This window comes from Petaurus breviceps, unplaced genomic scaffold, assembly GCF_028583685.1.
Source record: "Petaurus breviceps papuanus isolate PSGF00001 unplaced genomic scaffold, PetGlider_PUasm1.0 188, whole genome shotgun sequence".
NCBI classification, from domain to species: domain Eukaryota; kingdom Metazoa; phylum Chordata; class Mammalia; order Diprotodontia; family Petauridae; genus Petaurus; species Petaurus breviceps.
In genome coordinates, this window is record NW_027185804.1 from 3,783,687 (window position 1) to 3,795,765 (window position 12,079).

General features: G+C 46.2%; 1 protein-coding gene and 1 long non-coding RNA gene across 3 annotated transcripts in view; one reads left to right on the top strand and one right to left on the bottom strand.

Moving 5' to 3' along the window:
- Positions 1–6,999: 6,999 nt before the first annotated feature.
- Positions 7,000–12,079, bottom strand: part of TRIM66 (tripartite motif containing 66) — a 112,596-nt gene continuing 107,516 nt past the window's right edge. Inside the window, exons 19-22 of one of the 2 annotated variants that reach the window (XM_069091170.1) lie at positions 10,815–10,889; positions 10,319–10,471; positions 9,610–9,831; positions 7,000–9,230 (exon numbers count right to left, since the gene is read on the bottom strand). In XM_069091170.1, coding sequence (XP_068947271.1) covers positions 9,171–9,230; positions 9,610–9,831; positions 10,319–10,471; positions 10,815–10,889 — 510 coding nt within the window. In that variant the 3' untranslated portion in view covers positions 7,000–9,170. Of the gene's footprint in view, positions 9,231–9,345; positions 9,832–10,318; positions 10,472–10,814; positions 10,890–12,079 lie in introns of those variants that run through there. The other variant, XM_069091169.1, reaches the window with a different exon arrangement.
- LOC138163717 (uncharacterized) overlaps positions 9,825–12,079 on the top strand; it is a 2,666-nt gene continuing 411 nt past the window's right edge. The window contains exon 1 of the long non-coding RNA XR_011168900.1: positions 9,825–9,980. This is a non-coding gene — a long non-coding RNA (uncharacterized lncRNA). The remainder of the gene's footprint in view (positions 9,981–12,079) is intronic.

Sequence of the window (12,079 nt, forward strand, 5' to 3'; positions counted from 1 at the left end):
AGAAAGGAGGAAACTGAATTTCAAGGAGCCATGTTTGTACATATACACACATACATACATGCATACATGCATATGTATGTCTCCATATGTATTATCTCCTAAAGACCCCTTGTCCTCTTAAATCCTAAGAACCAGATTGTGCTGAGAAGGCTCTTCTCATTTTTATTTGAAAGCTTCCCAAACCAGAAAAGACTCCTTGTCCCCAGGTATGCTAAGTGGGTGCAGCTCAAGAAGGGACATGCATAAACTCAGGGACCATCAACTCAAATCTAAGAACAATGCTTTTTCTTATACCAGTTGGGAACTCCAGTTCATATTTCACTGACATTATCTGAGAGATTTCCCTCTTTCTCCATTCCAGGAGGACTGAGGTTTTGGTATCCCCTGTTTAGCTACCGTGTTTCCCCGATAATAAGACACTGTCTTATTATTTGGAAAGAAAAACACCAGAGGGCTTATTTTCAGGGGAGGGCTTATGTTGTCCTGCCTCAGCTCTCCTCCGCGGCACTGCTCTCAATGGCGCCAACAAGCAAATCACTGGGGAAGAACAGGATGACGCGCTCACTGCTGCAGCTCTGATTGGATGCAGCTCGGAGCGCGGAGTGAGTTTCACGGGGGGGGGGGGGACGGTGCATACAGAGGGTACCGTAATGTAGCGTGTAGTGCAGGGGATCACCTTCACTACAGTAGCAATCTCAATAGGGCTTATTTTCGGGGGAGGGCTTATTTTAGAGGAATCTTACACAGTAAGGGGAGGGCTTATTTTCGGGATAGGTCTTATTATTGGGGAAACACGGTAGTAGGTGCTAGGTTGACCCCAGTCTGGGTGCCAAAAAGACAACATGTATGCCACTAGGGGAACATGGGTAGATAGAGTTGCTTTGTGTTACCCCAGTAATGGAAAAGATGACCTAGCTTTTCCCTCTCCATACCTCATGTGATAGTGTAAAAAAAACTGGCTTCCCAACTGAATCATGCTTCTGGGTCATCAGTGATGAAACAAAGTTCTGCCCTTTTTAATTTTAGGGTCTGACAATGTCTTTCTGAGATAGTTGTCTTCTCATAGGACTTTGGTATGAAGTGATAGGATACACTGGGCCTGCCACTGAAATCTGGTATGGGCTCATGCCTCAAAATTTTATGGGGCCTGGCCACATAAGCCTCAAAATAGACCCAAGAAGTCCCTGAGATTTCATCTAACCATGGATTCCATCAAAATACCCAGCCCTTCTTTCACAGTCCCTGGGGAAGACTCATCAATCTACAACATTCCCTAATGGGAATAGGCACTTGACTAGGAGTCAACACTGAGTTCAGTTCCTGCCTCTGACCCTAAGTAAGCCCCTTCCTCTCTTTGGGCTTCAGTTGAAAGGAATAAAGTCCCTGCCCTACATCTCTTTACTTGCCCCACTTCAGCTCCACCAGTGGGCTCTGAAGATGAAATAAGATAATGGAGAAGATCTCACTTCTATAAATTGTAAAGCACTAGGCATATGTGTTTGATACGATGTCATTGAATCAAAAGCTGCAGGGAATGCAAAGAGGTATTGCCCCTGATTTTAGTAGTAAGGAAAGCTGGGAAAAAGCCACCACAAGGCAGACTGGTAAATACAAGAGGTGCAGATGACCACACAGGAGCTGAGGGGAAGCTTAGAGGCCCACATGTGGTGATTTAGGGTGCTGGCCATCTACCAAGTCATGCTGTGATCTGCTGCAGTGGCAAGAGAGCCTTAGACCTTAAGGTACCAGGAGTAGGTGTTTTGCCCTTCCTTGATTCTTGCCTTGCCTCCTCTGTCCTTTGTGCCTTTACACATGCTCTCACTAGTGGCTTAAAGGCCATTGAATGGCTCCCTCAATATCACTGCTGGTTGAAATCTTTCCCATCCTTCAAGGGCCAGAAAAGGGACCACTTCTTCCATGCAACACTTCCCCAATTCCCTCCAGAACTTTTTTTAAAAGATCACTCCCTCCATATCTTACTGGTTGGTCTGCCTGCCTCAAGTCTCTTCCCATTCCAGACCATCTTCCACTCACCTGTCAAAAGGATCTTCCTCAAATGCAGATCTGTTCACATCAGCCTCCTATTCAATCAATATTGGCTCCCTGTCGCCTCCAGGAAACAAAATCCTCTCTGACTTGAAAAGCTCTTGAGAATCTGCTCCCTTCCTCCTGTTCTGATCTCCTTGCACTCCCTTCCCCCCCCCCCCAGGTCCTTGGTGATCCGGTGACTCTGGCCTCCTGGCAGGCCAGCTCCTGACTCAGTGTCCCCTCCATCTCTGCCTCTCAGCTTCCCGGGTTTCCTAGTCTCACCTTCTGCCAGAAGCCCTTTCCTAGTCCATTGTGGTCCCACCTAAGACCAGCCCAGTTTACTGTGTATATCTTGTGTGTGCACAATCGTTCCCATATTGTCTCCCCCCACCCCATTAGACTGTGAGCTCTCTGAGGGCATGGGCTGTTGCTTGCCTGGTTGGTGCTTAGTGCTAGCTGACTGACAGACCATAAGAAACTGACCATAGTTATTTGTGTATGTTTTTAGCTTCCCTACGAGACTGTGAGCTCCCTGGCACACATCATGTCTCATGCTTCCATCCCCGGTACCAAGCACAGGGCCATGACCACAGTGAGCCCTCAATAAATTTGTTCAATGTTATTTCCAAGTCTTGTGGTGCACTCCAGACCTAAGGCAGAGTATCCACAGGGAAATTCTGAACAGCACTAAGACGGAGGAGAGAGAGGTCCTGACACATAGCTCAGAAAGCTCCCCTCTGGGCTAAGCAGCAGAGTTTTGTGGGGTGGGGGGCAGGAGGGCAGAAAGGATGCTGGATTTATAATTCAAGGATGCGGGTTCAGAGCCCAGTTCTGTTACTATTTCTTTAACTTGCTCTCTTTGGGCCTCAATTTCTCATTTCTCAAATGAAAGGCACTGAATTAGGTGGTCTTTATAGTGCCCCTTCTAGCTCCAAATCTATGATACTCTGAAAGTGGAATTTAATGGCAACTGTGCTTAATTATATTTTGATGGTGCTGGACTCCTCTGTCAGTCACTGCTGAGTGGACCTACTGTGAGAGTCCCTTGGGGAACTGACCCCAGAGTGTGTGTGTGTGGTTCTGTCCAGGTGCTATAGCTCTCCCAGATCCAGGCTGCCCAGTGCCAAATATAGAAAAGAGCCATGAATTCTGTCTTTTTTGACACTCTGTGATTGACAGACCCTCGTCCCTTAGTCACTGCATGGCCCCACTTCCTCTTCTCTACTCCCTAGTCCACTGGAGGCTTAGTCTTCCTTCCAGGCTAATAGCTCCAGGCAGAGAATCACAGAATCCTTTGAAAGAAGGGCACCTCTCAAGGTCATCTAGTCATCCATCTTGCCTCTGGACAGTACTGTAGCTAAACTAATTCAAGGAGACAAGAGAGAATATAATATTTCTATTCTGAAATGCCTGCCTTGTTGGATGACTTAAGATAAACTGACAAGGCCTGGCCTGCCTTGGCTCGGGCCTCTCTGTACTTCCGCTTTCCTACCCCCAGCTGTTAGGACTGTGGAATGAAGAACACTTGTTCAAAGATTGATGAATATCTACCAGGATGGGGAGGTGAATAACTCAGAGTGAACAAGCACCAATGTCTAGAGGCCTAGAAGTTCTCCCTGGCTAAGGACAGTAATGGCCAGACCCTGGAGAGCCTGGACGCTGGACAGTACCCATCTTAACTCCCACATGACCAGATCATGCTTCCTATAAGCTGTACTCCCTCCATGACTTTGGTCAGGACTCTGTTCACAATGTGAAGGGCCCAGGAAGTAATGTTTGGGGTGATGCTGGGACAGGCCCTTTTTCTATAACTTGCAAAATCATCACAATGAAGAAAGCTTCTGGGGGTGGTGGTTCTTTTAATTTTGCCAGTAAATGCTCTGTTTTACATTTTCTTTTTAAATCAAGAGCCCCTCCCCCCCCCAAATCATAGCAGTGAGAGAAACACAAGACACAAACTTGAAGAACTAAGAAACAAAGAGGTGGCTCTATCAGATAACTAAGTGTGAGAAGAACCGCTCTCAGCCCCCGAAGACCTGCTCTGCTCCACACTGCCTTTCATGACATAGCTCAGCACTGGTTCCAGGTCTCACCCCCAGCCCCACAGCACAGTCTGGGCTTGCAGTTGGGGGAGGGTTGTGCCCAGGTGAGACCAAGAACAGTGACAACGATGTCTTCCTACCAAGACCGAGGTCACGGATGGGGAATTAACCTTTGGTCAGTCTGATGTTTTTTAGGACCCTCAACAGACTGACTGGGAAGGCTTATCTCCACCCACTCCCCAGCCCCAGAACTACCAGGGCTGTGAGTGGAGCTGTCTATATGGAGCTATATATGGTGCTTGGAAAGGAGGAAGATATCTTTGGGCCTGGCATCTCCTGCTCAAATGTTTGCTCAAAAAATTCTGGCTCAGTCCTGGGAAAAAGGTCTTGGTAGCAGATGCTACTAGGTGCCAGGATGGGCTCGAATCCCTTTGGATGGGGCTGAGCATGTTTGGAACAAGAACCAGTATATCTTGAGTTCATTTCAGGCTAATGATCATCCTTATTCCTCAGCAACAACGCAGAAAGAAAAGCCAAGGGCAGGAATAGGCAGAGAGAAACCAAGACCTAGGCTGTGCTTGGCTTCTTGATCAGAGAGAGCTCTTCAGGGAAGAAATGCACACACAGGGTTCTCCAATGGGCCCCTGAACCAGAGAACAAAGTGCCCTGGGCACAGAGGCCGAGCACCAGTGTGTCCTTGCTAAAGCAAGGTTTGGGAAAATGAGAAGGAACTTCATCATGATACTGAGGCCCCTCAGCATGGCAGTGTTTGGCATATGCTGTGGAGAGAATAATGAGTTATCCAGATGAAAAAGATATTTGAACCCTGACTTTCCTTAAATATATTCTTTTAGTTTCAAAACTAGATTCTATTCAACTTAGAGTAAACGTGTCCTTCCATCCCAAGGCAGAAGGGATGGAGGAAGAATAAAATATTAGTAACATCAATTCACAGTGAGAGGGAGGGGACATTTTCTAGGATCAGAACTGACATAGGAATTGAGTCTTTTGTTCTTGATCCATTTTGAAAATGAATGCATGCTCACCCCACAATCCAGCTATTCCCCAGTTAGTTAAAAGGCCAGTTGTCCTTGGTCCAAAGGCAATAAAAGAATCCCAGTTCTCCTGGGTCTACTTCTCCTCCAGGATCACCAGGGGTAGAATCATTTCCAAACAGCCAAGCTTTTTTTCCAACACTGCATGAAGTGACAACCTTCCTGGGCTGGAGGGGAAACATTCACCAGTTGGGCTTGATGTAAAGTCCTCAGAAAGCAAAATTATTAATGATTCTCAGACTAAGGAATATAGAACAAAAATAGTTAGCAGGGTATTAAAACCCGAGGTTACTGAGGAAATAGTAAGAGAATAAATACCTAGTGCTATCGATCAGTTTAAGTCATCAAGCCTGGATGGATTATATTCAATATTATGAATATGATTTCTTATAGAAGTGTATTGGTGATCTTTGGAAAAACTATGAGAAATGGGAAAGGTGCTGCAGGACTGAAAAAAGCCAAATTCCCAGATTTTCAAAATGGAGAAGTTTTATTCTTCAAATACTAGGTCAGGCCATGAATGGTGGGGCTGCCTGTAGTACCTGCTGCTAAGGAGCCTGGGGAATGGATCACTTGGTCTCTGACCTGAGCTCAAACCAATCAGGTGTCTACACTGTTTGGCATTAGTATGCTAAGCCCCAGGAGCAGATGGACACTAGACTGCCTGAGTAGGGCTGAACCAGCCCAAGTCATAAAAACAGAGCTGTTAAAGCTTCTGTGCCAATCAGTGTTAGTCCTGGGCTGTGAATGGCCCTGCACTTCCAGCCTGGAAGAGACAGAGAGACCCAGTCTCAAAAACAAAAAATAAGCTAGAGATCGATGAGTTTAACTTTCATTCTAGAATACTTAATTAAAGGGAGAGCTTTTGAGCACCTAGGAATCCCTGCTTTCCTTGAAGATTCTGCTGGAGCAGCACCATGGCTGCTAGGGCATTCCCTCCCAAGGTTCCCTGTTATCTGTTCTTATGTGTATACATGTATAGGCAGCTAGGTGGTTCAATGAGTAGAGCACTGGGCTTGGAATCAGGAAGACCTAAGTTCAAATCTATCCTCAGACACTTACTAACTGTGTGACCCTGGGCAAGTCACTCAATCTCTGTTTGTCTGTGTTTCCTCACTGGGGATGATAATGTTCCCTCCCTCCCAGGGTTATCATGAGGACTAAATGACAATATTTGTAAAGCACTTAGCAGGTGCTGTATAAATGCCTTTTCCCTTCCCTCTGGGTGTCTATAGGTATGTGTATAATACATGTATGTGTACACATTTATGCATGTGAATGTCATCTCCACCATGAGAACGTACTTTGCTCAAGGGCACAACTTTTTCATTTGTCTTTGTCTCCCCAACAGGGAGCACTGGGTCTAACATATTGAATAAATCCTTCTGATTGACTGATTAGAAAGGGAAACTGATCCCAATGAAGCAGCCTAGGTTCATCAAGAGCTAGTTATGAAAAATTAACTTCCTTTCCTTTTTGACAGGATTACTCAATTAGTATATGAGGAGAATTCCAGAGACATAACATGCCTGAACTTCAGCAAGACATTTCACAAAGCTTCTCAGAATAACTGCGTGGGAAGGACAAGGGCAACATGGTGACTCTAAATAAGACAATTTCACAAAGGTAAATTCAGAACGGGTTGAATGACCAGGCTCAAAGAAAAGTGACTCTGTGAAAAACAGGACAGTAGTGGACGCCATCCATGATGGGCCGGTGTCAGCCTGGAAGGATGCCGCCGATTGATCGCCGCGGGGCTCTGTCCTTGGTCCTGTTCTCTTCAGCGCTTTTTTCATGGAACCATGAAAAAGAACCGTGTAGTCCTGCTTATCATGTTCATCAGATACGAATGCTATGAGACTAGGAGCAGCAGCTAACCCATTGGGTGAAAGACCCAGGGTCCCAAAATGTCTTTACTGGCTAGAGAAATGAGTACAATCTGATTAGATAAAATCTAAAAGAGATACCTGCAAAGTCATAAACTTGCATTAAAAAAATCTACTGTGTAAGTACAGGAGTAAGGATTGAATATACTACATGATAGTTTCAGTTTAAGAGGGAAAAAGACCTGAAAGTTTTAAGGGATTGCAAGCTCAATATGAATCAACAATGTGACACGGCAGCCAAAAAAAAATCAAAAAGAAATGCAATCTTGGGCTGAATTCCTAGAAGCATGGTGTCTAAAATAAGGAATATGATGGTCCTGCTGTCCTTTGCCCTGGAGTACTGTGTTCAGTTCTGGGTACCACATTTTAGGAAAGAATGAAACATAGCTAGACAGGGTCAACCAGAAAATTATCTAAGGATTAGCTAAGAGAACTGGGAAAGTTTAGATTGAAGAAGAGAAAATTAAGGGCTAACACAATAGCTTTCTTTAAGTATTTAAAAGGCTGATACATAAAAGAGACATCAGACTTATTTTGATTGACCCCAGTGGGCCCTGCTAAAAAACAAATGGTCACAGTGGTAGTGAGGTGTGAGAAGAGCCCCAGATTTAGAGTCAGAGGACCTGGATTCAAATTCTGATTGCACTATTTACTAGCCTTTTGACTTTGGGCAAGTAACTGACTTCCCTTCTCTTGGCCTCAACTGCTTCATCTGCAATACGAAGGGATTTAAAGTACCTTCCAGTTCTAAATCCTTTGATCCTATAGGTAGAAGTCACACAGAGCCAAATTTCAGCACAGCAGAAGGAAAACCTTCCAAACAATCGGAGCTCTTCAATGATGGAATGGGCTATATTTGGAGGTAGTGAGTTCCCCATGACTGGCGCTGGATGTCCACTTGTTGGGAATGCTATAGAAGATATTCCTGTTTAAGAGTAAGTTGGGTTAAATGACCTCTGGGGTTCCTCTCGGTTGAGGGATTCTATGATCTTATGACACAAATGGAAAGCAGAAGAAAGAGAAACAAAATGAGGGCTTGCCTTTTCCTGGACAGATTCCAAAGTGGGAGTGTTCACCAGAGGCAAGACTTCCACTGAGGGCTTCTTCCACAGTGTACTTTCCATGTTGGTAACAAAAACAAAAAGGCCCAACAGGTTGGCTATGCCTCCTCCCTATCATGCCTTCATGTCGCACTGACAGAGGACCCCTAGCATCCCAGGTACTACACAAGATCAGGGGACAAAGATCACAAAAGCAACTCCAGGAAACAAAGTCAAGGACTCCAACGCAGGTCAAAAGTTGCTCTCCAGTCAGCCCATACCGCCTTAGGGGAGACACCTTTGGAGCCAAGAATAGAAGCTTACTAGAGAGGAACTTGTCAGTAAAAAGGGGCAGAGAACAGGCTAGAACACGTGGGTGGTCTTAATCTCTCCAAAGGGAGAGTTAAATATTTGTGTTAGATGGCCCAAGCAAAGCCACAGAGTACGGACACAAGTCAAACAGAGTAAAAAGGTGTGTTCAAAATTAGGTGTGCCTGAGCAGTGTCAGGAAAGGAAAATGAAGAAACAGGCAGCCCCTTCCCCTTCCTGCCTGAACAACAAGGAATGGAGACTGTGAGATGCTTGGAAAGGGAAAGGAAACTGTCTTACCAACAGGCAGAGCTTTAAACCAAAGGTCTCTCTCTAGTATGCCCTGGAAGGATTCCACCTCAATCTTCTCAACAAAAGGAACCATTTCCAGTGGCTACTTTGTCCACTCTGTGTCCGGGATAAAAGGTCAAAGTACTAAGTACTTCATACTTCTCTCCCTACTCCTACACATAGGTAAATATAGGAAAAGCAGCTGGAAGGCCCAGCGTGCTCCAAAGGCAAAATTAGCCGTGGAGTCAGAGGGCCATTCCAGCCTGACAAGAGCTGAGCTGTGGCCTCTATTCTTGTTAAACAGCGGCAGGAAGCAGCCATCTGTTGGATTTCTTTCCCAGAGTTTCATGACTATGGCTTCCGTGGAAATGCTGCAGATGCCCTCTGGGAAGCTGCTCAGGGACACTCCTGTAATCTGAATTCTCCCAAGGATGTGGCAGGAAGGATAATGAGGGATGCGCAAGGGGCCTGGTGCAGTCCGAATTCTGGGCCACCTCCTGTTGTGCAAGCACGGTGTTTTCACACCTGAGGGAAGCTGCTGGCCAGACGGAACGAGAGTCTTTTGGCTCTCTCACTCTCCTGGAAAGAAAACAGAGTAACTTAACACAGAACCCTGAGTTCCTTTTAAGGAAGTCTGACTAGGTTTTCCCTAAGACCTAGATGTTATCCCAGCCCAGGATAACTGGTTGGGGAGTCTCCTAGAGACCTAGTGGGGCTGAGAAAAGGCTCAGTGGGCCTATCTCCCCATTCCCAAGCCTCCTCAGGGTGGCAGTAGGAGGCAGTGCACAGACCCAAAGTCTGTGTCATGGTTATTAGTTGCAATTGCCTCCCCAGGCCTGAGTGACAGAAGGCACAGACTTACTGAGAAGGAGGCAATGTTTAGGTAAGTACCGGTGTAATGTTTCAGAAACCTGCTAGCTCTGGCTGTTGCCTGACTTGCCAGACACCTCATACTTACAGTGTGGCGACGTCTCCTCTTGGGCTGGGTGTATTCCTGCCCATAGGCAGGCCACGGGAAGCCCTGAGGAGTCACAGAGCCACCACTCTCATGTTCTGCCTCCTCCGTGTCCGAGTCCTCCTGCCTTGGCCGAGCAAACAGTTTCTCGGGGTAGATCTCCTTCAACCAGCCCTCAAAGAAGACCTCCAGGCATCGGCCAGCCTCAGCTACCTCGGAGTCCGGCTGCACAGGAGGACAACCACCAAAGTCAGTCCGTGGCCTTGTGACTAAAGCATACACCATGGCTGCCCATTTCTTAAGCACGCTGAGAGTGCAGGCCACAGGTGGGACACGTGTGGCTCACGGAGGAGATCCAGGTAAGTCCCTATTTGGTCCATTAGCCTATGTAGATTATTTCTCTACAGCTACCATGGCGTTGTCTCCCTTCTCCATTAGGAAAGATTCCTGAATTTGGCATCAGAAGATCTTCCTATCTGTATGACCTCGGACAAGCTGTACTGCCTCAGTGGCCCTTAATCTCCTCATCTGTACAATGAGGTGGAATCAGATAACCCGCAAGTTCCCGGACACCTCTGAAGCCATGATCCCCCCTTTCTTGTCCCTATCACTGTGCTTGCCCAAAGCCTGAATAGGAGGCTGAGAACAAAGAAACAGCAGACAATGTGGACCTCTGAGTGACTGGGGGTGAGGAAGGGAGAGCAGCACTTACATAATTGAACTTTGCACAATTCCAAAACATGAGGCGAACGTCAGCCACCACCTCCTCTGGACTCAGGTAGTGGGCGATGTCTTTCTTCTGGAGCTTTCTCCGGATAATTGATAAATCCATGGGCCTCTTGATGATCTGGTAATAATGCCGAGCCTGGGGTGAGAGGAGAGAAGCAAGAGAAAAGAATTGGCCAAGGATACGGAGGAGGAAGAAATAGAAGGACGAGGTGAAAACAGAAAGAGGGGGAGCCAGAGAGTGGACCAGAGGGGTGATGGGATGGACGGATGGACCAAGGGAGCTCTCACCCTGCTGCCTGCAAGAACAAGGCCTATGTGTCAACGTCACAACTCACTAGGCCCAGAGTAATCCCCTTGGGAAAAATGGAACCAAGAGCATCTCTTTGCAGCCATCCTCACTGACACAAGACCACAGTGGTCCTCAGGGAAAAGGAGGTGCTCTAGGGATCCCACCATTGAGGCCAAGAATGGGCACTTACCAGTGGGCTGACAGGCTCGTGGAATGGGAGGCTGAGGCTGCTGCAGCACAGCGACAACACCAGCTTTTCACATTTCTATAAAAATCAAAGTGGACAAAGATACTATTTTTGTTAGAGTCTGGGAGGGTAACCAGAGGTGAACCAAGGAATGCTCAAGGTGCTCAGAGATTCCCCCGGGTTTTGTTGAGTCTTTTCTCTTTCATGTGACTGATTTCCCTTACCTAATAAAGGAGACCAGCCCAAGAGACACCAGTACACTGCAGGCAGGGCTGTGAAGTGATCGAACCAGAAAAGCACAGTGCCCCCAAAGCCACTGATCTGTGCATATCCTTTGTCCCAGCTATGCCACTGACTGGGCCTGTACCCCAAAGAGCTCAGAGAAAGAGGGAAAGGATGCATATCTACCGAACTGTTTATGCAAACTCTTTTTGTAGTAGTAAAGACCTGGAAACTAAGAGGGTGCCCATTTATCACTGGAATAAGCTAAACAAATGATGGTATGGTAGGACAATGGAATATTATGACTCCATAAGAAATGACAAAATGGGGGCAGCCAGGTGGCTCAGCGAGTAAGAGCACCGGCTCCAGTGTCGGGATGACCTGGGGTTCAAATCTGGGCTCAGATACTCAGCACCACACCCAGAAATAACTGGCCGTGTAACCTTGAGCAAGTTACTTAACCCCAATTGCTTTAAAAAAAAAAAAAGAAATGACAAAATGGGCAGCTAGGTAACACAGTGAATAGAGCACTGGCCTTGAAGTCAGGAAGACCTGAGTTCAAATCTGGCCTCCAACACTTGCTAGCTGTGTGACCTTAACCCCAGATGCCACACACAAAAAAAAAAGAAAAGAAAGAAATGACAAAAGGACCATTTCAGAGATACCAGGGAAGACTTGTATGAACTGATACAGAGTGAAGTGAGCAGAATCTGGAGAACAATTTACATGACAACAACATTATGCAGAAAACAACTTTGAAAGATGAGAATTTTAAGCAATGCAAGGACCAACCCTGATTCCACAGGACTAATGATGAAACATTCTACCCACCTCTTAATAAAGAGTTAATAGAATCAAGATGCAGAATAACATATACTTTCAGACACAATCAATATAAAAATTTGTTTTGTTTGTATATGCATTTTTGTTACAGAAGCTCTTTTCTTTTTCAATGGGGAGAGGGTTGGCAATCAGAAGATAGAAGGATAAGAAAAAGAAGAAGGAAGGAAGGAAGGAAGGAAGGAAGGAAGGAAGGAAGGAAGGAA